This window comes from Mycena indigotica (genome assembly GCF_014461135.1).
Source record: "Mycena indigotica strain 171206Taipei chromosome Unknown Mind.scaff0011, whole genome shotgun sequence".
NCBI lineage: Eukaryota > Fungi > Basidiomycota > Agaricomycetes > Agaricales > Mycenaceae > Mycena > Mycena indigotica.
The window spans coordinates 733,038-758,834 of NW_023503010.1; the positions used below are offsets into that span (position 1 = coordinate 733,038).

Here is a 25,797-nt window from a genome sequence, read left to right on the forward strand (position 1 = left end):
TCCTTTTTAGGAAATCTAATATACTTGTCACTCTATATTACTGTGAAAAGACATGGCACAGTTCCAATGTCTATCAATAAAATTTCCTTTTGGGACCATGTGTCACACATGTCACATAACAGGACTTCTGGGGACTTGGTCGTTGTATTATTTACCTTTATTCACCCTTACATACTGAACTTAGTACGAACTTTGCCTTAGAGCTCAACTTTATTCACCCCTCTCCCCAGCAATTATTCACCTCAGGGGATGTTCTGAAAATACTGAGCCTTGTCAATGGCACCCCCGGCGGGTTACCACTGATAACTCACAGTGTTTTGTGGGCTAAACAGGTGAGGGAATAGTACAATTTACAATACAGATCTTTTCTTTTGGTTGCATAGTTTCATTGGCTGAGTTGTAGTCATTAGTTTTCATGACCTATCTATATCACTATAGCTAGACTTTAATAGAATAATCTCAATCCGAAAACATTTTCTGCATCCACAATCACTAGGTCCAATAAAATAACTTGAACATAAACACCATTTGAATTGTATCCAAATCAAGTTGCTTATTACAGTTGTTTATAGCTGTTGCCTACAATGAATCCCAACTAATAGATCTAAATATTTTGTGGCCATGGAATGACTAGCAGTGACTTCTTTCTCTGAGTCTCTGCCTGATGAGATGCATCTTGCATAGTGTAAAATAAATTTGAGACATCCTGGAGAGAAAACTCCTTCCAATGTCTTGAATAGAATACTCTTACTGGAAGATCCCTGTCAATTGCTCCTATAGTAATATCATGCATTTTCAATGTATGAAGGTATGGGGCCACTGTTGAGGGGGTATTCAGCTTTGAATGATAGCATGAGTTCAATTCTTCTGTTTTGTCTGTGACTTCAAGATGCTGGAAAAATGCATTTGTGATGGTTGAACAGTGAATGAGCTCCAACTCCACAAGTGTTGGAAGCATTTGCTCAATGGTTTCTTGCAGCAGATTGTTGTTGAGATGGCAGTTAAAGAGATGCAACTCCTTCAGGGAAGAGCACTCCCCAAAGAAACTTTTGAATTTAACCCCTAGATCGAGATCTAGAGGCCGCCCGTGACTCAGATTTGGTACACAACAGATAAAGGCTGTTTGAAGTGCCGGAACATAAACCGAGCAAAAAATGGTTCTCCTGTTGACCTGTCATTCTCTGGATGGTGGAAGCATATCTGCAGCTCCTTCATGTTCATCAGTGAGATACGAGCAGCATCTCCCGGCATGTTTTCAAAGAGACTTGCTGACCAACACATTATGTCCAACCCAAGGAATTCAAGGGAAGCGCATTGGGTAATGATGTCCAGAAGATCGGGGCCTGAGGCCATATTTGTCCTCCTCTGTTCAAACTCCAAGTGTGTGAGCTGTGCCCATGGCAGTTGAATTTGACAAAGCTCATACATTAACTCCAGACGGACATGTTGCAGGAGTGGTGCATCGCGGAAAAGCAGCAATGGCTCTGGTTTCTTGTTATCCTCAGTCCGAGCTTCTTCATCTACTAGTAGATCCGGAATGTCTGACACATATATGAGCTGGGTAAGGTTCGAGACCTTTGGGGCATCAGTTTGTAGCTCTGTTCTGGCCAGGGAGGTGATAATATCGGCCAGTTTGGAATCAACTTGCATGAGAACCTGCCCCCATCGGTCCATCACCTTGAGGGTTTCTCGGACGATGATGCTGTCCTCGTCATTCCAGACGAACCGACGTGGATTTATGAGGTCCTGTCGCTGCAGCACATTCAACGGGAGAAAAATTTCGATAGGCAATGGAGAAGAGCGTTCTATAAAGGCCCGGAACATCTCGAGGTCGGAGTTTTGGGCGGACATAGGCATATGGATATTCTTTGTCCACAATCGTCCAGTGCAAAGTGCCAAATGCCGCCAATATACACAGACCGCCGAGATGTAAATGGCTCCGGACACTCCGTACCATTCTAGAGGCTCAGTCTCCCCCTTGGCGGCACTGGTCTCAGACTTTTCTGAGTTGGACTCATCGCAATCGCTCCCGTCATCGACACGCCGCACACCGGTCTTGGGCTCGGCGATTCGGCGAGATTCAACGGCCCACAGAAAGATGTCCGTAAGGAGTCCCGAGGGTAGCTTATTCAACGGGGAGACGGCGTAAGTGAGCGCCCCAATGTAGCGCCGTTTCTCGTTGACCTGGGATTGAAGTAGCCCAATGGCCTCATACTCCTTTTGAAGAATGGATGGTGCCAATTCCTTGAAGCCAGGTGTCTCTGCCTGTGCGAGAATGTCGTAGAAGCCCTTCATTGGGTTGATTTGTTTATCTTCAGTCATGTTGTAGTCGTGGTCTTGAAAGCGGGTCTAAGAGTCAGCGCTTGTGTGGGCCACTATCCAGCAGCCTTATAAAGGAGGGGACGCGTCACCCTCGCGTCAACGATTGCCATATTCGGATGTAAGGCAGTTTGGCTATTGTATCCTTGTACATGTACTTATTGTATCCAGTGATTACTTACGGTCAGCCTCAAAAGTGAATCGTGTAAACTCTTTACTACACCTGCTGGTCCTGGTCAACTAGGTACTATGCATTCTATGTAATGTAACTTTCTAGGTTATGTGTCGAATGTAATGCGTATGTGTACATGAAAGCGTGGTTTGGTTCCAAAGAAAGGATAACGAGGCCCGAAACAGTGGATCAAGTGGATAACGGTTGTCATCGGTGATCGCATGGGTGTGGGTGCAGGTGAAGGCAGTGTGAGTACGAGGAGAAGACAGAGACAAAAGGCTGTTGATTATGTGGTCATGGTTGTGAGGCACAACAAGCGGCAGCGACGACCGTATCCATATCGCAACAGATAATCCTCCATCCGGACAAGAAAGCCCTTCATGGCCCAGTATAGCTCATGAGGTCTCGGTCATCTGCCCACAATCGCGCATACTCGATGGCCAGTCGATACACATATACTGTCTCGTCATCAACAACCGACAAGAAGACAAAAGAACCTGTAGACTCACCTTCCATGTCGATTTTCCTCCCCATTGTCGCTTTCCACTGCTTCCCAGCTCTCGCAATCCTTCGTGCCCGTCTGTCGCCCTCCCCAGTAGCGACACTCCTTCCGGGGTCGACCACGCTCATCTGCCTCTGGACCTCGTACTGCCGTCGTTGCTTGTCGCCAGGCTCGATCTCCTCGTCCTCCTCATCTTCCCAGTCACCCGAAGGTGGAGCTCCATAATATGGTGTTTTCGACAACCCAGCGGCATCAAGGACAGAGGGAGCTGGTCCCGAAAAGTACGACACAATGTTGTACACCTCCGAATAGGACGTCGAGAGGGGGATATAATGAACCCTGCAGCCAGGTTAGCAAAAAAAGACACAAGTAACAGGCAGTTAGAAACCAACCAAGGCTCTATCCATCCACTGAAGAACTCGTCATAGATAGTGTTTTTGAGCGGCACACTGTCGCTGGCGAGAAATGCCATAAACCGCCCACTGTAGCCCATACCATCTAAATCGAGCAGATATCTGGCAGGACGGATGTTAAGAAAGCCAAAAAGAAGGCCAAGAACGAACGCACTTATAGCCCCAACTGACTCCAAGCTCGACGCTATCCCCAACACGATGCTCCGGACCAATACGGACGACTTCCTTGACGAATGCGACATCCATGACCTCTTTATTCAAGCGAGCGAGTGGAACGCGAGAGGTCCGGAAACCCTTATCGACATATGAAGAAGTTGGAGCACCAGAAGTAGACGCCGACGTGGATAATGATGATGATTCAAGCTTTCCGTTCTCGACTGCCGATTTGTCACTGACTTCAAAAGTCACTGCCGTCGTCCTATCACCATCCGCACCGGTGGTGGGTACATGTCCAACGGAGGACATCCGCAGAAAACTTGTAAAATGTCAATATGTGAAAGCGACAAACGGCAAGACATACCGATGACGCTGGTACCCATGACCAAAGCCAGATGGACTGCTTCCTCCACCAGTGCTCGCCCCGCGCCACCAGACAGCATCTCGTTTTTTCTCCCAAGGTACCTCCATTGGATCCGTAACCCGCTGCTCTAGATTGATTGGGTCCCAAGCATATGTGTATCTGGCGAGCATGAAAACAAAGACAAGGGGCTTCCAGCAGGATAAACACACCTTCTAGTACCACCATAGTAGTAATGACTCGGTATTCTGATGTCGGCAAAGCCTTGAGCACGACCAGGCGAGAAGATGGGCACCAATAACGGATAAGTGCGCCAATCCGAGAAAAAGTGGCCTGCAGCACACAGTAAGCATTGGAACATCAGATTTGGGAAATCATACCCTGTTCATATCGTTGACCAGGGTTCTTGCAAAAATCGACAGTCCGAGAACCCGTTTCCCGAGCGAACGAGAATTCGCTTCCAGTGCCGGTGCCGCTGGCTGTCCCCATCTCCTTTTTCGCTATAATGCAGCTTAGCAAACGTAGGATGGCAAAAAGAGACACAGAAGACGAACGCGAAGATCCTCCTCCTCCGCCAAGCAAACGAGCTTGCCAGGCGTAATAGCCCTCAGCAAGACGATCACGGGCTCCAGCTGTACCCGCCCAACCAGATCCAAGCGAAGAATAGAGTCGACGGGCTGGAGAAGTTGGTGGGCATGTTCGACGCCATGCTTCCCAGACAGAGCCTTTACCTGCCCAGTCGGCAGATGGCCAAGGGGGATTAACTAGGGTGGATTGAAATGAACGAAGAGGAGAAGAGATGTTGACAGCATACAATCAGTGAGGTTTGGATGAGCTATATGCTCCCATGGGACAACGACGCGTCCTTCTGCCTTCGCGTTGATTGCGAAGTCCATATCTGGTAGCTAGAAAGAAGGATAAGCCAGGAGATAGAAAATAACGACGCAAACGTACGTCCACAACGAAGCGTTCCAGCATAGATTTGAATCCTTTCGCGCGTGCCCCCGCCTCACTGTCATCAAAGCCCTTTCCTCCACTGACCGCCTTCGCCTCGCCGCCTCTGATTTTGACAACGTCCACGCTTGGAAGCGCGCCAACAAGCTCAGTTCTCCTTCGCACTTCCTCTCCAGCGAGACTCCAGAACGGCTCCAAGTCCTCAACGACCGCGTCAAACTCGTCTATCATGACGAAACCCGCTTTCTTTGCAAACGCGTACCACTTGTCAAATCCAGCTGGAGGTGGCCGCCCGTATCGCTTCTTGTACTCTGCAACTGCTGCGGCGAGAGTCGTTGATTGTCTGCTAAGCTTGGCGCGATAGCGCGCGTCAGCAGCATCCATAAGCCCAGGAATGGGGTGGATTTGGGAGCGGGGCCCAAGCAGGAGGTACGACTTTGCGCGGGCGGCTAGCGAGGCCGGGTAGGAGGCAGAACCGGAGAGAGTGGGAGAGGGAGGAGGGGCGGCAGCGTGTAGTCCTGCTCGCAGAAACGCGAGGAAGACAGCGAGGAGGAAAAGGTAGCCGCTGTGTCGATGGAACCAGCCATAGATGGCCAGTGTGCTGACTGCGGGTCTTTTCCGCGTGTCATTATGCATCCCGTTGTCGCTAACGTCCTTGTCGTCGGACTCGCCGTCTTGCTCGAGGTCAAGGTCGATTTTGGCGGATGTCACCGGTGGCGTCACGTCACGCGGCCCTTTCCTTCGCTTCGCTTGTCCAAATACATCGGCGTCGCGTTCGCTTGACCCAGGAGAGCGCTTCAGGCCGCTCTCGACATCGGGGTAGAGGCTGCCCATGCTGGAGCGAGAAGAGCTGTGCTACCGACCTATCGCCGCTTCCATCCGTCATCTTTCTGTCAGGTACATGCAACTTTTCTCATGAGGAATAGTACGGTTGACCACCGCTGCGTTATAATTATAGCATTGGTTTCTTGCGACGAGCTGGGAGGCAGGCACATGACGCACAAGCTCTGCATGTAGGAATGAACAATCTACGCGTATTAGTGCCAACAAAGACGAATGAGAACGAATTCAAAAATTGTCCATGGGGAAGGGAGCACTATTTCGTGAGATGGATATTGAAGGAATAGTACGCTAAGAGTATGGCGCCGATGCTTCCAAGAAGAACACAACGGAAGACATCATCGTTGGGTCGGAGTTGGGAAAAAGTGGACAAGAAAAACAAGCACGAAAGGCGATCAAGTCTGCCTGGGTGACCAAGACAGAGCAAAAGCGCTGTATTGCACTGAAGTAGAGCGATATTGCATCAAGGTTTCGAAGTAGCAATGCCCGTTTCGCAAAGGCGTTTTGATCCTTTACATGGATGCGAGGAGGAGGAGCCCATCGTTCACTAGATATCGAATGTGATGACCCTGATGATGAATAGAGTGCATTTCGCAGAGTTCTCTCGTCGGAGGTGGCAAGGAAGGAGTGGTCTTGAATAATCGTTGTGATGAGCAGAAAAAATAGCCAGAATGTTTGTCGAGTTATCTGGCTATCGGCAGCAAATACATAGTGTGTGGAAAAGTCATCGAAGGAGGATTGGGGAGGTGAAAGATTGTGAGTCGTTTGCCAAGGTCGTTGGCCGGGATAGGGAACACCGAAAGTGCAACGTGTGAGGCTGGTCTTCGAGGGGGCACGAAAGGCAATGCTTTGGGTAGCCTCTACCAGAGCGGAGCGTTGTTTGAAATATAGTTATTATGAGATCGTCGACGAAAGTACTGGTCAGTCACTGAAAGACCTGCATGACAAAGTACTGCTTCAGTCTCACCAAGGACATGCAGAAGAGTAAACACACCAGGAAAGACGACTCGTGGTGGTAATTCCATAAATAGCTGCGGGGGAAGCAGCGCCTGTATGACCCGCGCTCAGAACGTAACAAACCACCAAAGAGTAAGAGGAGCGAAAACACGTACTGAGGAAACCTCCTTTTTCGATAATGTCCTTCAAGTTGGCTGTTGGGGGCAGCCAGTTTTAAAATTTTCCTCGTCTTCAAGAGCTCCGGCCATGAGGTCGACTCAACTGAGCCTTTCAAGCTGACGGTGTCGGTGTCCGAACGCGTTATGTCTAGAAAGAAGAGGTCGGTCTGACTGTTGCTGAGGAAGATATTGTATTGAAGCGCACCAAGCACGCTATAGGCGGGCCCATATTCGATTGTTCATGTTCCGTTAATATTCCTCTTTTTCTTTGAGGCGGCCGGAGAGCAAGAGAGCAGGTAATTACATCGCCGCAAGGTCGATTCACGTCGAGGTCGTTTACTAGAGAGGACTAGGCGAGCGAATAGTATGCAAAGGCATGCGCTTGCTGAAGGGAAGCATGGTGGTCGAAAAGCAAGTCACGCTGACGCAGATCAACGGTCAACCAACCTTGCACCCCACCTCCGTGGTCTTCTCCGACATATCCTCCCTCTGGGGGTTTCGATCCCTACGTCAAATAAAGACCCTCAGTTAACTTGAACGGGAGCAGCACATCTGTACAACTCTCTAGTCTTAACAAAGCATCGACCGTATCGACATTCAAACTCCAGCTCGTAATTTGCTTTTCAGCAGTCGACACCATCGACTATCTGCCCTGGCTCTCCCCCAGACACCCTTTCATCATGATCCTCCTTCCAAGCTTCCGACTAATGCTCGAGGCGGGGGACCATAGAATCGTTGGTCAATGGTGCCGGTGTTTAGTCTTGTCTCGGACTTGCCAGTGTGCCGGGAGCTGCCTGCAAGGTGCCACCTTCTATTTCTAACTCCTATACGGCACTCTCTCATCGAAATGCTTAATAGTATAAACAACCGGGGTATGACAGAGCAAAACATCTTCTGAATCCTCCATCGGCCTTCCGTATCCGCGTCCTTCTGGCCTAGCTTTCACTTCCCGATGAACAATTTGCGGCATATCTCACTGTTTCTACTGGTGAGGGTCGTGGTAAATGGCTGGGCATCCTTGTCAAACTGTTGTGGCACGATTGGGAAATCTCACGTCATTGGCTTATTTGTTTCCAATGACTGGCGCTGGGCGAGCCTCTTGGAACTCGTGTGAAAAACTCCGTGGGCTCATAAAGCAGCAGGCTAAATGCGATGTTACTCTTTTCCTGACTCGTTCGACTATGCCGTCTTCACCGCTTAAAATTCCCCTCCTTGACTTTTCTCTCGTCGACCGCGACAAATCAGCGTTCCTGTCTCAGCTGCGGGACATGCTCATCAATGGTGGCTACGTGTACTTGACCCGCACGCCCGTACCGTCGGACGTCGTCAGCAACATGATCGATGCCACCGAGCAGTTTTTCGCTTTGCCTATGACGGTGAAAGATGTCGTCGATATGAGCGGCAATGCCCACTTCAATGGTTACCTGCGGAAAGGAACAGTAGAAAACCCCAGCCGGGAGCAACTTAACTACGGAGACGAGGCAGCAGATGCAGAAGATGGGGCCCCGATTTACCACCATATCCATGGCGGTACACCTTTCATTCCACCACCAGCTTTCCCTGCATCAATCATACCAAAATCATACATGCTTGGTGGCCCGACGATGCCGTCTTCCCTGGCTGTCGCTCCCAGATGAACGAGTACTACCGGCACATGAAGACGCTTTCCATCCGTTTCACCAAACTTGTTGCCGAAGCACTGGGTCTTGATGAAGACGCATTCGAGGCCCTGCAGGAGGCAGATGTCGCTCAACGACAGCTTCGGTGCAAGCTGCTCCGATATTCAGCTTGCCCACCACCGACAACCGGATTCGTTCCTCATACCGACTCTAATTTCTTGACCTATGTATGTCATTTGCGTTCCTTTCAATAATTTCTTATGTCTGATTTGTCCAACAGCTTATCCAAGCTTTTGAAGAGCCTGGTCTTCAATTTCAAACCCCGTCTGGTGACTGGTATGCTGCACCGCCGATTCCTGGGACATTCATCGTCCTCCTTGGCCGGGGTTTGTCCTACCGTATTCTATGTTCTTCCTCCCCGCTGATGTCGACGACAGTTCAAGTTATGGAGAAGGTCACCCACAACCTCGTCAAGGCGCCAATACATAGAGTCATGTCCCCAACAAACGGTGTCCACCACTGTGTCGGCTTCTTCCAGGGCGTCTCGATGGACATGCGCGTTGTCGACGCCAAATTCGAGTGTTTGTTGTTATTGTCGGCAAGCTTCGCCAGCTAACAACAAGCATCGCGCGGTCCCTCAAGAAGTCGTCGATATGGCGCGTGCCAGACAAGAACGGGATGGAGAGACCCAGGAATGTATGTCCATTATGTCTGCTGTTACTCGTGCTTCTGATTTGACACTTGTCAATCTTCTAGTCAAATTTGTCGCCAACGACTACATTCCTGCGGGCGAGGTCGTGCTTAACTTCAAGCTGAAGGCACATCCTCTGATCGCATATAAATATTATCCGACGTTATTATCCGACGTTGTTTCCAAAATTCTTTCCCGACGGGTTGCCTGCAAAATATGCGGGATTTCTCTGGCCCAACTCATAGTCGGCGTCACTACCCCTTGTATGCTTATTTGGCATCAATGTCCAATGTGTTCTCGTCTTGCTTCCCTGTCACCATCAGTGGCATCCGCCGAATGCAACCCGGTTGCTTCCTATATGCTATAACTGGTGACGAATATCTGTAGACATAGCCCCTCTATCGGCTTCGGTTCTCCATTTCAGCAGAAGGCCTTGCATCAGTTCTTCCGCTCGCCCTCCCGTCCAACCACGCAGCATCCGCCAGAGAGAAGTGGACCCGTCGTCGATGAACCGTTGGACCGCGGATTGCACCTGCGCAGCTGCCTCAGACTCCTTGTACTCGCTTATAGCTCGTTCGAAGTCCATCTCGCTTAGTGGACGCGCCGGGCTCGTGGACGTGTCGTAGGATATCCGGTCAACAAGGAGGATTAAGTGGATGCTATATTCAAGGAAGGTCCGTGTCGTCTCCGGTCTACTTTTTTGTCAGCCTGATGATGACGAGCCAATAGACCTTACAAGCGCCGTTTGAGACGGATGGCAATCTGTCCGAGCCAGAATACGACCGCAAGCAGCGCTGCAACGCGGCCTAAAGTTGCTGTTACCGACGCCCCGAACGCCAGGCCCAGGATAATCTGGTATCTATCGAGCCAACTTCTGCGAAACTGTCAAGAGATGGAATGTGAGGGGGGCCCAGTCTTACAGCCATGATGTCTGGCACGCTTCGGAATCCCAATGCAAGACGCTTTGTGCCGAAGATAGAGCCTGGACTTCGGAAATGATTTCTGGAGAGTCCCGTTTCTGGAGTCGGTCAAGCATCATGTCCCAACCAGCATCGGTACCTACAACGAACGGGTCATTGAAGTCCCAAGCGCGAGTCGTATCACGGTGTAGTTTCCCCAGGATGGTAACCAAACTACTCAACGAAATGCAGCTCAAGACGGCGCTAGAATAAACTACTCGCGGACGTCAATGCTGTTATACAGCATGAAATAGTTAGTAACCTTCCATTGCCATTCTAACCTGCGAATCAATATTGTACTGGTAGGTCCAATGGGATCTGGGCTCACGCGATGGCCATCTGAATACGCTCAGCTGCTTGCTGCTTTCGCCCGGGTATTTCTGCGGATCTTCGCTCGATGTACTCCAAGCTCAAGTAACGCGTTGCCGTTAATAAGCCTTGAAGGTTTTCTGCCTCTGTGATGGTGAGTTCGTCCTGGTCCAGTCCTTACAAGACCATTATTAACTTCAGTAATATCACTTGGGGCACAACTTACTTGACGTTCGAACAAACGATACGGATGGCTTGATATCGGCCAGCGGTTGCTGACACGTCTTGTAGAACAATTCTTCTACTTGTTGAAGTGCTGACTGTTCGGGTGATTCCTCAGCATCTGATAGGTTCATCATTTCGTCTACTCGATACACCAGACCGTCAAATTGCGTGAAGATAACGATAACGGGTCCTGAGCGCTTCCGATCAGGACATGAAGCAAAGAGAAATATGCGTCCTTACTTCGTTGCCGCCTCAGGAATTCCAACTCTGCGGGATGAATGGCGATTTTTCTACTGCTATCGACAGGAACCCTGATGCACAGCCTACGAAAATACTTCAGCGGCCTTGGAATGGTAAAAGACGAAATCCTTTCCAAATGATGTGAACTTGGTCTCCCAATTTCTCCGTCATTTGATTGAGGTGAATAAATCTTTCGACCTTCTCGATCATCGTGTCGGCAGCCGAAGGCAAGACGTCTTCGGTCTCCACATACGACAGCTCATGCGCTACGACTCCAGGTTGAAGCGGAGAGCTGACGCCAGGGATAGCCGACCAGCTCCGAGCACTTGCAGGGGGATATGAAGTCATCTGCACACACCACATTCCAGGCAGCAGATGAGTGCCTGAGATAATACGTAGCCTGCTAGTTCTTCGCACCTTATTCTCGATGCCAAACTGGAGTGCGTGTCGCAGCAACCTTGATTTGCCGACACCGCCCTTCATGAGATTAGAAAGCAGTTCCAAGTGAGCTCAGAGCTGGATAGGGTACCCCGCCGACAACCAATAAATGAATGCTATCAATAGTAAGCTTTGACAACAGGCAACTTGACGACGTATTGGAAGCGATACATACGGTTCCGCTGTGTGATAGGCTGTGGGGCCATTGCGAAGACTTAACTCGAAGTTTTCGCCTCCAAGGTTGTCCTCTTGCCGCGTCATGCAGGTCAAGAGGAGAGTTGTCGGCAAGGCTTGCATGTGTGCTTAACATGAGGCACATCTACAGATTTCCCATGTCGGACTGATTATCCAAAGTTTTTTTGCCATGATGCCTATTTCAGCACAGATCTAATTTGATCCGAATGTGGCGATTACGTCCCAATGGAGACAATGGGTGATTCCTTCACACGCTTGACACCTTTCTTCAAACCTTCACCACCACTTGGACGAACGAGGTTTTCGTAGCGGGCCCTTTGTCGCTTCAATGCGTTACGAAGACCTAACCCACTCGTTTCAAGGGCTATCGGTCAATGATCATTTGGCCACGGACACTTCGTTGCCGCCGGCTTCTTCTCCAAATCATCAAGCTTCGGAAGTCTACGCACAGGGCATCGATGTGGGTCGCAGATTCCGAATTCTCGTCACAGGAAGGCTCGGGGCGGGGAAAACCACTTTACTGAGTCGCATATGTCTGAGGCCATACGAGGTGATTTATCTAACTAGTTTCGCTGAGCTGCGTTGACAATATAGCAGCAAAGATCAGAAGAAATCGAGGAGGAGTTGTCCCACACATCTTTCATTTTTCACGATTCTGTCGGCTTCGAAAGTGCTGGAGACTCCAAGATCAATCTCGTAAAGGCTTTTATTGCTGACCGAGCAAAAGCGACGTCACTATCGAGTAGACTCCATGCGATTTGGTACGGGATTACTCTATGAGACCTGAAGTCCACCCATTCTCACTCCTCCCAGGTACTGTATCCGAACAGATACCCATATGCACTTTTCTCCAGGTGACATGCAGTTCTTTGGCAGCAATATTGCAGGAGACGGTGACTTTCTACTCTCTTCCAGTGCACCGAGACGATGCCTCATTGTTTAGTTCCGATCATTGTCGTCTTCACCAGATTTGATGGGTTAGAATCGATGGCATACGCCAAACTCCGGGATACTTTTGGAAGGGCAGAATCCAAGGCGAAACGATTCGACAGAGCACTGGAACTGCTCCAGTCAAGATACATACTGCCCCTCAGGGCAATGCGATATCCGCCGGCCGAGTGCGTTCGGATGGATAGTTGGTTGTTTTCGCTTGTCTGACCCGCTCTTACTTGAACATGACAGATTTAACGACTGAGACCCCTACTTACGCTGATCTCATTCGCGTCACTTTGACCCTACTGTCGGGCGATATTCTTCGGCCAATCTTAATTTCCGTTCAACAACTGAACGTCGATTTGTGTATGGAACGGGCCATTGTCCAGTGCGTCTTATTTTGGACGGTGATTGTCAACTACTCAGCCTGCGATAGATGTCAAGATACACAAAATCTTCCATGTCAGTGGCCATCAACACACAGCCGGTGACCATCTTGACTCCTCTAGCTTTATTGCCCGCGATAATGTCCTGCTACCCTCATATTTGGGTGAGTACTCTGAATATCCCCCCGGGAGTTCAATTCAATTTTGTTTCCAGCGTACAGTTCGTCTGAGTAACTACCTGAAACAATGCCTGCTCAAGCATTCCCTCTATCTTTTTTAGCACGAAGTATGTCGTTGTTGCTTGTGCTATATCCTTCACGCTCTTAAGGATGCATTTAACACAGGACGTGAGTTTTTTGATCCATTACTCCTTGTAGTTCTAACCCGGAATTCCGCAGTATGTGCGTTTCTATCTCACAATGTGGAAAGTTATTCATATTGACTGATTTTCATGATAGGCAGTCTGTTTTTCAAGTTTCGCATCCGACCGCTCTCATTGTGGATCGCAGGACCCAGTGATTTCGATAGGACAAGGTTCCCCCGATCATGATGTGTGTCTTTTGCAGGGCTCCCTCAATTATAGCTGATTACACTGTAGCTCCATCTAAGAGTATGTCGTTGCCCACCTTGTTTTTCTCTGTATAACTTCTGCTTGCTTAGCTGGTAGGTGTCCCGAATTCCCATCGCGACAACATGAATCAAGTGCTTCTACGCTATAGTCTTCAAAAATTACCGAGTGTAGTCCATTGATCTATGCTTTCATGCTACCACGCGTACGTCTACAGCCAAGTCTCGGAATGAGCTTACTTGTCCACAGAGTGGAACCGCATGGACCCTCACAAAACGCGCACAGGCCATTGCGGCCATCTGTATCTGCATTGAGCATACCTTCATGGAAGCGGGCGCCACCGGCGCGGCCTTCCCCGAGGCGTTCGAGACAGCGCTGCGCGCATACTTTATCGCAAACCACGCTTTGTCACCCTCGCCCTATACCGTCGTCAACAAGGAGATCGCCAAGCTCCCTCCGCAGTTTTATCGCGAAGCCACGGAGGAAGCTGACGGGAGAATCGCGGATATCATCAAAAGCAATCGGCTTCGCAAGCTCCTCGCGGCCTGAGATACCCTTAGAAATATAATATGTCATTAGGAAGCACTCGATAACTAATTACTGCTTGTGGGCATTTGTCAAGGGTTCATGAACTAGAATGTGCTTCAAGCAACTTGTTTCTCATGGCATTTAGAAACAAAGAGAACCATTCAACATTGTCACGACAAGACTTATTAGACTGCCTTGCATGACAAGACAAAGTGGGATTTTTGGTATCATCTCTACACGGGTATAACTACAGCACAACAAGAAATAAACAAACAAAGAGATCAAGAGCCGGCCCTAATCGGAGGCTTAGGACTGCCTTCTACCGTGTAGTCAGACTCTTACCAGAGCGCATCTTCTGCATGGACAGGGAACTCATGCTCCCGGTCGTATGTGGCGTAAATAGTGCCCATCGAGCCTGAAGGGATACTGCTTTCGTCGGACTGGGCCGCGGTTGCCACAGCCTGGCCGTGGTCGCTTTCGACAAATGGACCAGCAAGATGTTCTCTAAGGAAGTGCTCGAGGATAGGGTCGGTGTATTCTTGCCACTGGGGTCCAGCGAGCACGAGCGGGTCGGTGTAGGCTTGCTGAAGAGGCTGAGGATAAACGAAACCCGCGCCTTCGTCCCTGGTCCATGTTGCGTCTGCATATTCAGCCGAAGCATCCGGGTAAGCAGCGCCGCCGCCGCTAGTAGTATTCGCCTCGTAAGGATAAGGGTATCCGGAGACGAAGGTGAATTGCGAGGAGGGGAAGTAGCCTCTTGGCTGCTGCCAATTTGTGGGATGGGTATAAACCGACTCAGAAACTTGTCGATCAAGTTGCCAATGGGGCTGGGTTGTATATCCAGCAAACGTCCCCGACGGAGATGAAGAATAGGTCACGTCAGGGGCGGCGGGACTCGGAGAGTACCATGTGGGTGGCAACATTTGAGCTGCAGTCGACGTCGTCGTGTTCAGTGTGAAGTCGGAAGAATTGGGTGTGTTGGTATCGAGTGGCGCGAGTGCGGACGTGCTCGCGTAGGAAGCGGACGTTTCTTCAGGATGATGGCTGGTCTTGACGCGTTTGGCTTGTCGCTGGTAAGAGTCGGCCCGTGGCGCTCTGGGTGCCGGGATATACCCGTGGTCCCTTTTGCGATGCCGCACCAAGGCTGCGGAATCCGACCGCGTCTCGTTGCAACCTGGGTGTTCGCAGGTCAGTCTAGCTTTTGTGCTGCAACCGGGATGAGTAAATCGACACTGAGTCGGCGGATAACGCACTGTGTTCTCTCGTGGTTGGGAAGGTTGCTGCGCTGCAATGTCCAATGCTTGCATCCGGGATGTTTACAGGATACCCCTAATCCTCTGCACGAAAGTCAGCGGTCGAGTAAAGAGGGTGGCAATGCGCGCCAAGAACGCACAGTGCTTGGAGAAACTCTGGTGGACAATGTCGCGCGAGGAAGTGGCGCTCGAGCTCGTTCATCCTGAGATGTGCTGAGCTGCAGCCTTGGACTTTGCATTGGAGGGGTCGGTCTCTAGGCCCATCTCTGTCGAAAACGGGTTGAACGCGCTGTGGTGGTCAGATCAACAAGTGTCAATGGCGCGAACGAATGGTGTACCGGCTGTCCAGAGGGTGTTCGCTTTTCTAGGACGACGATCTGCTCGGGTGGCAGTTTAAAGTAGTCCATGGTCGGCTGCTGCTCGGGAGAAGACAGTGGTAGGAGGATGAGAGGGAGCGACGTGACCAAGATTGTGACGGTTCATGAAATAGTGGAACACCACAAAGGTAGCCGAAACACGGCAGCACTGCAGCAGGGCTTGATGGGCGGCGCTAATTGGCCATCCCGTAGCTTCAGATGCGCCATTCTAGCACAAAAATCGTGACTCCGCGCTGAAGTCGAGATGCTAAAGTACACTTGAAGCTGGAGCGGCGGAATTTGCTACAATGGTGTTTTTCGTTTTCCGGATACTATTACAGCGGTCGACGCAGTTGCACGCGAGGCGGAGCCCGTCTCGAGAGAGAATAGACACGAGATTTCTTGCCAGTGTGTACTAACATGGGGAGTCAGGGCCAAGTTCCATCGATGAGCAGAGTGGAGTTAAAAAAAGTACCCACAACCGAGAGATGACACTCGATAACGCTACTGCTCAGGCTTACTACCAACCCTGTTCGTCGAGATCCAGACATAACTTGTCGAGCTTGGAGCTTTTAATTGCGTCCCATCCTCGACAAGCCTGCAGACTATGGTTAGCGAATGACATGACCACAACGGCGAAGGAGAACTTGCAGTAGGAGCTCACAGGCTTCCATGCCCGAATCTGGAATGGCGCGAAGTTGGCATACTAAGTAGTAGGTATCTTGACTAAAATGAAAGTTATGGTGAGCAGAGGACCCTATCCAGCAATTCGCATACTTAAGCGACGACGTACCCAACAGGTCCGGCTGGTTTGTTCACCCTTGCACCCACAGCATCACAGCCTGTCCGTAAACATGGCTGCCTGACGTCTTCAAGTTGTCTAATAAGACTTGTCCTGCTGGCAAAAGTGATCGGAATGCACACCAAAGGGAAGTGGTATATTCACGCACGGAATTAAGGCTTGAGCTAGCGCCACGCCTGGGCTGGCCTGAGCATACATCCATCTTATTCTCGGCGGGAAGAGCCAGATGAGGCTGAGAGAGGAGAAATCAAAGCGATTCAGCGTAGGTTATGTGTGTGTGTGGCCGTCCGTGGTGAAAGAAATGTTGGAATGCGTGCTTCAGGCTCACTCGTCGTGGACGATATAAAATAGAAGTAGTAAGCGATCACTGATTCGCGGTGACGCGGTCACACCGTCCAAGTAATTTTGTGTGGCACTGGAGTGCAGTTAACCCATCCACGTCCGCTTATCTCCCAGGAGATTCCGTGACGCCTTCATCTGGGCCGACATAAATCGTCCGCTCACCACCCGTGGTTGTTTGGCCTCGTCCAAGTAAAATTTTGAGCCGAGATTCCGCGAGAAGCTGAACAGAGAGGATAATGATATTGCTACAGGTAGGTAAGAGATACAGCAGGCAGAGATAATACTAGTCTACAGGATTGTACGCATCGAAAGTAAAGAATTTGAATCGTCTGCATATCGAGTTTCGTGGAGCACAAGACATCGAGCCCGGCTCGTTTTCTTCGTCAATGCAAGTCAAGTTTTCACGCTCGACGCCAGTTTCCCGCAGCAGCTGAAGGAGCGCGCCAGCCTGTGCCAGCTGTCTTCGAGTTTGAGTTTTTGGCCATGATAGTCTTCTTGGCCGCGATTGAAGGAACGACGGGCTTTGCGACAGCAGCTGCTGAAGAGCGCTGCCCGCCGAGCATAACTCCGCCGCTGACTACGCCGGTACGCCCGCCCTGGTAGAGGTATTGTGTGACTGGCTTCGTTGTCGTAGCCATTGTGGGTTTGGACATCGGCACGTCCTTGACAGCAGGCAGAGCCAAGCTGGCCACACTAGTCGCCGCCGTTTGCACGCTCTCCGCATCGGATTCTGATTCAGAAATGGAGTCCTCGCTATCGCTGGCGCTGTCGTCATCCTCGATGACGGGGAACGCAAAGGGTCGTCGGGCTGGGGTAGTAGTGGAGCCCGTCGGGGCGGTAGTTGTGCGTGGGCGGAAGGCCGGACCACGAGGTATGAGAAGGAGAGAGCGCATGCGCTGGGCGGCAGCCGAGCGCTGGGATTGGGGGTAGGCCGAGGCGCCAAAGTCAAAGGTAGTGGTGGTGGTAGAGGCCATGAGTCGTTGGATCTGGTAATGAAAGGGTGGGTAGTTAACAAAGATGCTGCGAATAAGGTCAGCTCGAGACCGAGCAAGAAGGTCTAGCCACGCACCAGTTTCAGGCAAAAATAGTCGTCGAGGGCGTAAAACAGAGGCAGGCGTCAAGTAGCGGGCGTGGAGGGAGATGTTATTATCTTCTATTCCCGTAGGCGGCACCCTTTATACACCCCGCATAATAGCCCTTCATTGTACCCCGCGCCATTGTCGCGGGCGGCGCTTGGGAAAGGACAATTGGAGGTGACGCGTGACCATCAGATGTGATTCATATCATCAGCCACGGCTCACGTCTTCTTTACTGATAATATAAGTAATCTCGCTCGCAATCCTTTCTTCTGACCCGTGAAGACAGTCATTCACGAGAGAGTACTGGTATCCAATAGGAATTTGACATTCTTATTGCAAAGAGAGTGGCAGGGAGAGTGGCGGCAGGGAGAGTGTCTAGCCTGAACTTTGAAGAGACATGCTCTCCTCAATAAGCTAGCTAGATTAAGTTACTTCTATCTTCACTGATTCAGGCAGTTCATTATGCCAATTGCCGAATCCCATCCTCATTCTCATCTCGAAAGCAGCTCCAGTATTTTGATTTGCGCAACAGAGCCTGACTGCCTGAGAGTAACCATTCACGCAACGACGGCCCTACTTTGTCGATTGCACATATCAGATAGGCGCATGTACGGCCCAGACCAGCCTGAGATAAAAGCTGCGTTCTCGGGCATGGCGATCCTCCTCGACCCTATCTGTAAATTGTCTTCGAGCGGCGAGCCGGACATTCAACTTGGCCTTGGGCGATGACAAGAGCTTGAGCTCGGAAACTTGCTCGTCCACGGCAGGTCCAAAGCGCTACCAGAAGCGCTTTGAAAGGCTTTGGAAGCCCTACCAAGACGCACAGTTTTTGAAGCTCCCGCAGATCACCGAAAACAGCCACTTGCTGCGATTTCCCTGTTTTCTTGCATTTTTCTGGAAACAATGAAAGGAAACAAACGGCAGTGATATTGCTACAGATACTAACACAGAGAGGTAGAAATACATCGGGTTGCGAAGGATTTACAGTCGTCGAGAGTCAGAGTTGGTGTCGCATCCATATCGGAAATGCGTCCCGAAATGCAAAACGTAGAGCGGAGCATCGAGCTCGACTTTTTTTCGTGAGCATGACATGGCAAGCATGTACAGCAAGCATGTACAGGTTCTTTACGCACGGCGCCAGCTAGTCATAGTAGCTGAAGCAGCGCGCCAGCCGGTCGTCGTCTTGTTCGCGTTTTTGGCCACGGACTGGCCGGTGGTCGTCTTGACCAGGGCGGGAGAAGGGACAGACTTTGCTGCAATAACTGCCGCGGGGCGCTGCCCACCCAGCATAACCCCGCCACTAACGACACCCGTGCGCCCGCCCTCGTAGAGGTATTGTGTCACCAGCTTCCTTGTCGCCGCAGTCGTTGTCGGCTTGGCTACAGCAGGAACAGCAGGCAAGGAGAAGCTGGCCACACTAGTCGCCGCTGTTTGGACGCTCCCCGAATCCGACTCCCAGTCCGAAACTGAACCCTCGCTGTCGCTAGCGCTGTCGTCGTCCTCGATGACAGGGAAAGCAAAGGGCCGTTGTGTGCGTTGTGTGGTGGAGGCAGCAAGAGTAGCAGTAGGGGCAGTAGTCGTTCGCGGACGAAAGGGTGGGCCGCGTGGAATAAGAAGGAAGGAGCGCATGCGCTGGGCGGCAGCAGAGCGTTGAGACTGGGGGTGGGTGAAAGCGCCGAAGTCAAAAGTGGTGGTGGTGGTGGTAGTGGTGGTGGTGGAGGCCATGAGTCGTTGACTGGAGTAATGAAAGGGTGGGTGGTTAACAAAGATGCTGCAAATAAGGTCAGCTTGAGACAGAGGAAGAACGTCTAGCCACCCACCAGGCTCAGAGGCAGAAAAAAAGTCGTCTTGGGCGTAAAACAGAGGCAGGCACGGGCGTGGAGGGAGATGTCGTTATCTTCTCTTCCTGCAGGCGGCACCCCTTATACACCCTGCACAATAGCCCTTCATTGTACCCCGCGCCATTGTCGCGGGCAGCGCTTTGGGAAGGACAATTGGAGGTGACGCGTGACCATCAGAAATATAATCGGATCTGTTTAATCTCACTGGGCTGATTTGGAAATTTACCCCTTCGGAAAGTTAGAAGATAAAGGCAAGAGTAAATTCCAGATTTTTCTGACTATTCTTTGGGTGATAAAACGGCTATATAAATGATAGCTTTTGACACACTGGCAAAGAAAATCTGTGGACAAAGCTGTCCTTTTTCCACCAGAAAAACTGGAAGTAAGACTGTCTGATAAATGCCACATTTATTCACTAATTTGAGCTGTGATTTTGACAAAGGAAAAAACTAGGTGTAAATTTTAGATATATTTGAGCATCGATCTGCAGGAAAAACCGGAGATTTTTCTGACAGATAAAGCAACAGATAAACTTGTCTTTCTCTTTTGAATGGCAAATTTTTCTGTGGCTTTATCCAGTAGGAAAACCCCACATTTTTCTTACAGATAAATGTCTGGATTTATCCAAAATTTATCTCTAGTTTTTTCCTTTGTAGAAATATCAGGTTAAATTGGTGGATAAATATGGCATTTATCTATAAGTTTTACCATGGGTTTGTGTGCTGGAAATATGTCAGTTTTATTCCTGGATTTTCCTTGTAGCAAAAACTATCACTTATACAGGGGGTTTTATCATACAAAAAATCTATAGATAAATTTGGCATTTATTCATCCATTTATTCTGTAACTTTCCCAAAGGGGGAATTCCTATATCAGCCCAGTGCGCGAGGACCGGTTTGTGTCGCTTCGATGGTTGGTTTAGACCTCCCACTCACTTCTGCTTCTGACCAGCAACCGGACACTCCACCGAACCCATGTTTATGTGAATGTTTGCCTCCATAGCTTGCATTGGTCACAATCTTTGACAAGGCAGCCTCCTGTCGCTTGAGGTTGCTGATTTGGCTGATCACATCGTTCTTACTTGTCTGCGAATAGAATGCATTGCCTCGTTTATGTTTGGCTTCTCCCTTTTCATGCAATGAGTGGTGAAATGTAAAAAAAAAAAAAAAAAAAAAAAAGTTGGACATGCACTGCAACTGTGGAATATGAATCTGAAGTGCCAATGTAAGGGATGGTCAGTACATAATCCCCGAGAAAGTGTATCTTGACTATATTCACATTGAAGGTTTTGAGTTTGGTTCCAGGCGCTGCTGCTGGCGGAGGTGGATTTCCTATAGTGCTCGCTTCTTGGACTTTGCGTGTATATCACTTTCGCCACGCTGCCTCCTCCTTGCGGGGGAGCTCTTTGGTCGGGAAATTTCACAAGTTGTCCGTGCAAATTGTTGCAGCTGGTAGCCCAAATTGCATGTTGCTTCCCGTAGGTGGTCCAGGGACAATCTGGTGTGGGACGCACAGCTTCGCCAAACCATGCCAGTATGTATGGGCGAATATGAGGTCTTGAAGTATTTTATTGTCTTCAGCATATTCCTCTGCAAGCAGTTTCTCGAACGCTGGCAGCGCACACTGATAAAATTAAAGGCCTGACACAGATGTTAACAGCAATCTTACCTGCAACAAGTCTTCGTAATCGGTTGCCAGAATTGTCGAAAGGGAGTGTAATAGAAGGATCGTGATGTTACCTCTGCTAGTACTGTGGAAATTGTGGCAGTAAGAGCCCGATAGTGAAGCCTACACCCCCAACCCACTGAGATATCACTCTGATGTCACTGTCAGAAATCCGACAGACATTTCCTGCTGATGTCAGCCATATATCAAAGGTAGATACAACAGATGTTCTTAGTCGGATGTCTGAATGATATCCCAAAAGATTCAGAAGAATATCAGAGAGTATTTTTTGCGTGAAGTTTTTATCGATCTCAGTGGTATTTACTATGGGAATACTGACAAATACGGCTGTGACTATATGATGTGGGAGTCGTGACATGACAGCTGTCATCGACGTCTTCCTCTCTTTGCTTTTTTGATTAGCCTGAGCTCCTCGGCCACGCTTCTGCCCCAAGTACACCTCATACTCGGTGTCGTCGTTGCTCTCCAAATCAGAGGCCACCCTGTTGCCTTCAGTACTTGGGTCTACGCCCTCAAGCACTTCCGCCCTTCGACCTCCTGCTTCTACTGACGCCATATCGTCAATCTCTACCAAATCATCCTCCAGTCCCTCTCCTTCCTCGTCAAAATCGTCAGCATCTGCCAAAATGTTGGCTGCGCGTGCTGATTCCTTTGCAGCCAGTTCTGCCGCAACGCGGGCAGCCTCTTCGGCACTGGCTTTTTTTGACTTTGCGGTTGCTGCCCGTTTCTCCGCGGTCTTTTTGCGCGCCGCCATTCGAGTACTCTGAGCCATTTCTGCTACGGCAGTGTGGAAAGTCTGCCGGTCGGATTGAAGATAACGGAGTTCGTATGCGTGGGACGGGAGCATGCGTGTCACCTCGACAAAGTTATGGATGCACCCCAAGTTGAGGACAAAGTTCTCATCGTCAGTGTGCTTGATTAGCCGAATATCGTGAGTCGTTATTTCTCTTTCCTGGCGTTTCTTTCCTGCCGCTGATGGCTTGCATTTTCCCCTTTCACAGTCGGGACGGCGAATGACCGGCCAGTCGAAGTGAGGATGTCGCAGGTTTGTGCAGATGAACCGCTCAAGGGTGACCAGACTTACATCGCCTGCAGCAATGATTTCGACTACCCGTCCGAGGACAGCCGCTCGTGCAGTCCTGTCCCACGCAAAGGCCCAATTAGACTCCTTAACGTGGTCTCCTGTATGTGCAACAACATACAGACCATGACGGAACAACGCCTGTGGAAGCGGCCCCCCCTTCGGTCACCCAGTGCTTCTGTGCCTCACTCTGGCACCACTGTATAGCGGGATGGACTTGGGCACCGAGCAGTGGGACGAAGCCGGGCTTGACGACCGAGGGAGGGGCCCATCCGAGATGTCTCTGGAACGCGGTGTCTTCTTGCAAGATCTGCCTCGTTTGTTGTCCCGACTGGACCCATCTGCCACTTTCCTTCGATCGCCAGAATCCACCCGAGAGAATATGCTTGACAGCATTCATCGAGGCGAATTTCGTGGCAATATCTCGGCTGGGTGCCTGGTTATTCCCAAACACAGAACACATTCGGAAAACTGCGTTGTAGCTTTCTTGCGTCTCGGTCAAATAACGAACGGGGGGCCCGAACCGACGAACTTCATTGGGAAAGTGTGGAAGAAGATGGAGCTTGACTTTGACTATAATTCGTAGCAGGTCAACAGCGTCCCACGCATCGAGCACATTTGCGATAGCTGTTGTGAGTTGCCGGATGTAGGTCTCCATATCGTCGATAACTGATACCCAAACCCAGGCACCAAGATCCGCGGTGGTTTTGATCAGCTGAAATTGTTCGGGCGTGCAAATATTGTGCGCATGGAATACAAGCGCCTGCATAATGGCCTTGGAGTCCTTCCCAATCAGATTATTGCGGTATTGAACTTTGTAAGCTGCTCGCATTGATGCAATATTCATCGCACTGATATCTGTTGATTCCAGGCGGATTGCGAGCAGATGGCGCTCGTCGTCGGACCATGCGTTTGTGTGGAGGTGGTGCCAGACATACCGCATTGAGCCAAGGAGAATTGTGTGCAAAATCTCAATGGGAGTGTCGCGGGCGGGATCAAAACCCAGGATATCAAGCAGTGGGTTCATTTTATCGCCTGGTTGTGCCTCGAGCCATTGGAGCACATCGTTGGCGATCTGATCCTTCTTCTTGTTAGGGCTCTCCGCTTTCCTGGCTGCAACCTGCTCAACGACTCGTTCAATCCAGTATTGCGTTATTTTGTCTTTGGTTCCTGTTTCTTGCTGATGTTTTGCGATAGCGCTGAGACTGCTACCATTGGCAGCCATTTCGAGCTGTTTTCACAGATCAACCCGAATTTCCGCAGCAGTGCGTGCAATGCCAGGTGCATGGGCGGCATGGTATGTTGCGGCCGTCTCTTTCTCCTTCTGCGAACCGCCCCATTTACATTTTCGACAGGGCTTGTTCGCATGACAGCCAATATGACTGGCCTCCTCCGACCGCTGGGGATTATCGCCGTCCTTGTGATGCAGCCGCAAAATCAAGGCTGCCTCCTGCCCTGATTCGGCGTTGTAACATACAATGGGGTTGGTCTCTGTCGCCTTAATCGAATCGCGCAGCGCTGCTGAGAACTCGGTTGTCGATACATTTTGCGACGCAGCCATGAAATGAATATGAAACTCCTGCTTCAAGAGCCGCCCCGGAACCGCCGTATTCTGCCCAAGCATCATCAGAAATTTGTTGTATTGCTTGGAGCGATTCCCAGAAACATCGTCAACCCCCAAACCGACAAGCCAACCACATACAGGTCACGATTTCCAAAGAGTTGGCGTTGTGGGTTAGGCATTGCGACGACAAAGGCCTGCGATCGATCGCTCCATGTCAAGTTTGCGCCATACTCGTCGACCATGTCGTCAAAGTTGGCCGAAAGGTCAAGGGCATCAATCCGAAGCTCGCGCCCGGAGCAATCCCAGCTCGAATCGGCATTTCGTGATACCAATAGCACATTGGATGTGAGTCTCCCGTTCCGAATAATCCATGTGGTTGGGATAACAAACTGCCCGTCTTTCAGTTGCGCCACCTCATTAATCCAGTATCTGCGATTCCCGTTGGAGTACATCGGCGTCAGTTGGTCAGGCGTATACTCGAAAATGCGCTCGGCTTGCCACCGCTCCAAAACAGGGCCACCGAGGACCTCTTCAGGATAGAGATGGAGATGTGGAGCAACGAGAGGGTTTGCAAAATCGCGTGCAATCGAGTCGCGAATGTCGTTGATGTAAAAGACATTACCAAAGGCGGTGGTGATTTTCGTTGGTGTGTTCCCAACCTCGGTATGGATTTGCTTCTGAATTTTGCGAAGTGACTTCAACGTTGGAATGTCGTGAGCACCAAGGCATTTAAGCAGCTTCAAGACAAGGAGCATCTGAACACCGGTGAAGCGGCAGCGTGCAAGATTATCAATGACATCGAGCAACATGACCTTTCAAACAATCAGTGCCGGAACCGTCGAAGACATTGAGAGAAATAACTTACGGTGCGATTTGGGTATGGGGCACACAACGGATCAGGCTCCACGATGCCTTCATCGTCCTCCTCGGTGAGCAATTGTTCGAACTCCTCATCCTCACCATCTTCAGTCTCGGTATGGCTCAGAGCCTCCGCCAAGATCCGTTCGAACTCCTGCTGGAGATCCAGGGCAGGCGTATCCGATTCGTCTTGAGCGCGTTGCTCAACATCGTTCTGTGCAAGACCCTGCGCAATAAACTGGAAGTCTGCCATGTTATGGTCAAGCAACTCCGGTGGTTCCGCGGAAATCATGGGAAGACGAGACAGAGGTGAGGTTGACGAGTTGGATTGTGCAGGGTGAATAAGCGGTGGGGCCATGTAAGCATTTTGTATAGACAAATTTCGAGATTTTTCAGCTTTTGCCGCCTCTTGTGCCTTTTCCGCAAAACGAGTTACACAAGAAATATGAGCTGGTGTGCTGATGTGTTTCCGTATGCCCGACTTCTTGGTATACTCTTTTCCTTGCAGCCCAAAGAACTCACAGGGAATGCACTGAGTGAGCTCGGGGTCAGTTGGATGCGGGCGAAAATGTGGATTGGCTAAAGCATTATTAGCACAGACAGCGCTCTCAAGACACAGAAGCCGCTTACATTCGGGCTTCTTTTTGGGTGGCATGGTCAATGGTAAGGCCGTGACCAGACGCGACGCGACACGGCCCGGCGTGCTGTCACAGGCAATTTCCGAGCTGGACACATTTATTTCGTCGACGCGACTGGTGACAAGTCACAAATACTCTCCTCTGTACCATATCATGTCATCTCTCCTGGAAATGGGCCGCCAGAGATCCGCCGCTGCCGCCGCTGCTGCAGCAGAGAAGGCTCTGGACACTGCCAACCTCCCTCCCTCAAGTCCTGGTCATATACTTCGCAGCTCATCGCCGCTACTCTCTAACTTTGGTACTGGTGGCAACATCAATGACAATACCAACTTGCCCAGCACCCCAGGCCAATACAACCCCAGTTATACTCAAGT

At 50.3% G+C, this 25,797-nt stretch overlaps 8 protein-coding genes across 8 annotated transcripts; 2 read left to right on the forward strand and 6 right to left on the reverse strand.

Moving 5' to 3' along the window:
- Positions 1–2,869: 2,869 nt before the first annotated feature.
- On the reverse strand, positions 2,870–5,729 carry MIND_01159200 (CAP10 domain-containing protein; the record flags this gene model as incomplete). The annotated part of the gene is made up of 10 exons (XM_037368115.1): positions 4,878–5,729; positions 4,738–4,828; positions 4,478–4,687; positions 4,304–4,423; positions 4,136–4,256; positions 3,927–4,085; positions 3,561–3,881; positions 3,386–3,508; positions 3,001–3,332; positions 2,870–2,949 (listed from the first exon to the last, which is right to left on the reverse strand). The coding sequence occupies exons 1-10, from the start codon at positions 5,709–5,711 to the stop codon at positions 2,870–2,872; spliced, it is 2,391 nt and encodes a 796-aa protein (XP_037215041.1). The 5' UTR covers positions 5,712–5,729.
- A 2,736-nt stretch (positions 5,730–8,465) lies between these two features.
- MIND_01159300 (Fe2OG dioxygenase domain-containing protein) lies at positions 8,466–9,067 on the forward strand (the record flags this gene model as incomplete). Its single annotated transcript, XM_037368116.1, has 3 exons — positions 8,466–8,678; positions 8,732–8,837; positions 8,889–9,067. The coding sequence occupies 3 exons, from the start codon at positions 8,466–8,468 to the stop codon at positions 9,065–9,067; spliced, it is 498 nt and encodes a 165-aa protein (XP_037215042.1).
- Positions 9,068–9,503: 436 nt separating this feature from the next.
- MIND_01159400 (uncharacterized protein) lies at positions 9,504–11,610 on the reverse strand (the record flags this gene model as incomplete). The annotated part of the gene is made up of 11 exons (XM_037368117.1): positions 9,504–9,834; positions 9,879–10,016; positions 10,063–10,315; positions 10,364–10,377; positions 10,430–10,586; positions 10,637–10,825; positions 10,876–10,958; positions 11,129–11,223; positions 11,293–11,352; positions 11,405–11,429; positions 11,489–11,610. The coding sequence occupies 11 exons, from the start codon at positions 11,608–11,610 to the stop codon at positions 9,504–9,506; spliced, it is 1,467 nt and encodes a 488-aa protein (XP_037215043.1).
- Positions 11,611–11,836: 226 nt separating this feature from the next.
- On the forward strand, positions 11,837–13,577 carry MIND_01159500 (uncharacterized protein; the record flags this gene model as incomplete). The annotated part of the gene is made up of 13 exons (XM_037368118.1): positions 11,837–12,058; positions 12,106–12,269; positions 12,322–12,401; positions 12,452–12,643; positions 12,691–12,829; positions 12,878–12,903; positions 12,951–12,991; positions 13,042–13,047; positions 13,108–13,113; positions 13,156–13,224; positions 13,286–13,378; positions 13,426–13,437; positions 13,488–13,577. The coding sequence occupies 13 exons, from the start codon at positions 11,837–11,839 to the stop codon at positions 13,575–13,577; spliced, it is 1,140 nt and encodes a 379-aa protein (XP_037215044.1).
- Positions 13,578–17,077: 3,500 nt separating this feature from the next.
- MIND_01159600 (uncharacterized protein) lies at positions 17,078–17,650 on the reverse strand (the record flags this gene model as incomplete). The annotated part of the gene is made up of 1 exon (XM_037368119.1): positions 17,078–17,650. One exon carries the CDS (start codon positions 17,648–17,650, stop codon positions 17,078–17,080), a length of 573 nt encoding a protein of 190 aa, XP_037215045.1.
- Positions 17,651–18,880: 1,230 nt separating this feature from the next.
- MIND_01159700 (uncharacterized protein) lies at positions 18,881–19,480 on the reverse strand (the record flags this gene model as incomplete). Its single annotated transcript, XM_037368120.1, has 1 exon — positions 18,881–19,480. The coding sequence occupies one exon, from the start codon at positions 19,478–19,480 to the stop codon at positions 18,881–18,883; it is 600 nt and encodes a 199-aa protein (XP_037215046.1).
- A 1,535-nt stretch (positions 19,481–21,015) lies between these two features.
- On the reverse strand, positions 21,016–23,588 carry MIND_01159800 (uncharacterized protein; the record flags this gene model as incomplete). The annotated part of the gene is made up of 3 exons (XM_037368121.1): positions 21,016–21,219; positions 21,722–22,421; positions 22,489–23,588. 3 exons carry the CDS (start codon positions 23,586–23,588, stop codon positions 21,016–21,018), a joined length of 2,004 nt encoding a protein of 667 aa, XP_037215047.1.
- Positions 23,589–23,600: 12 nt separating this feature from the next.
- Positions 23,601–25,440, reverse strand: MIND_01159900 (uncharacterized protein; the record flags this gene model as incomplete). The annotated part of the gene is made up of 4 exons (XM_037368122.1): positions 23,601–23,975; positions 24,047–24,739; positions 24,793–25,364; positions 25,416–25,440. The coding sequence occupies 4 exons, from the start codon at positions 25,438–25,440 to the stop codon at positions 23,601–23,603; spliced, it is 1,665 nt and encodes a 554-aa protein (XP_037215048.1).
- Between the last annotated feature and the right edge of the window lie 357 nt (positions 25,441–25,797).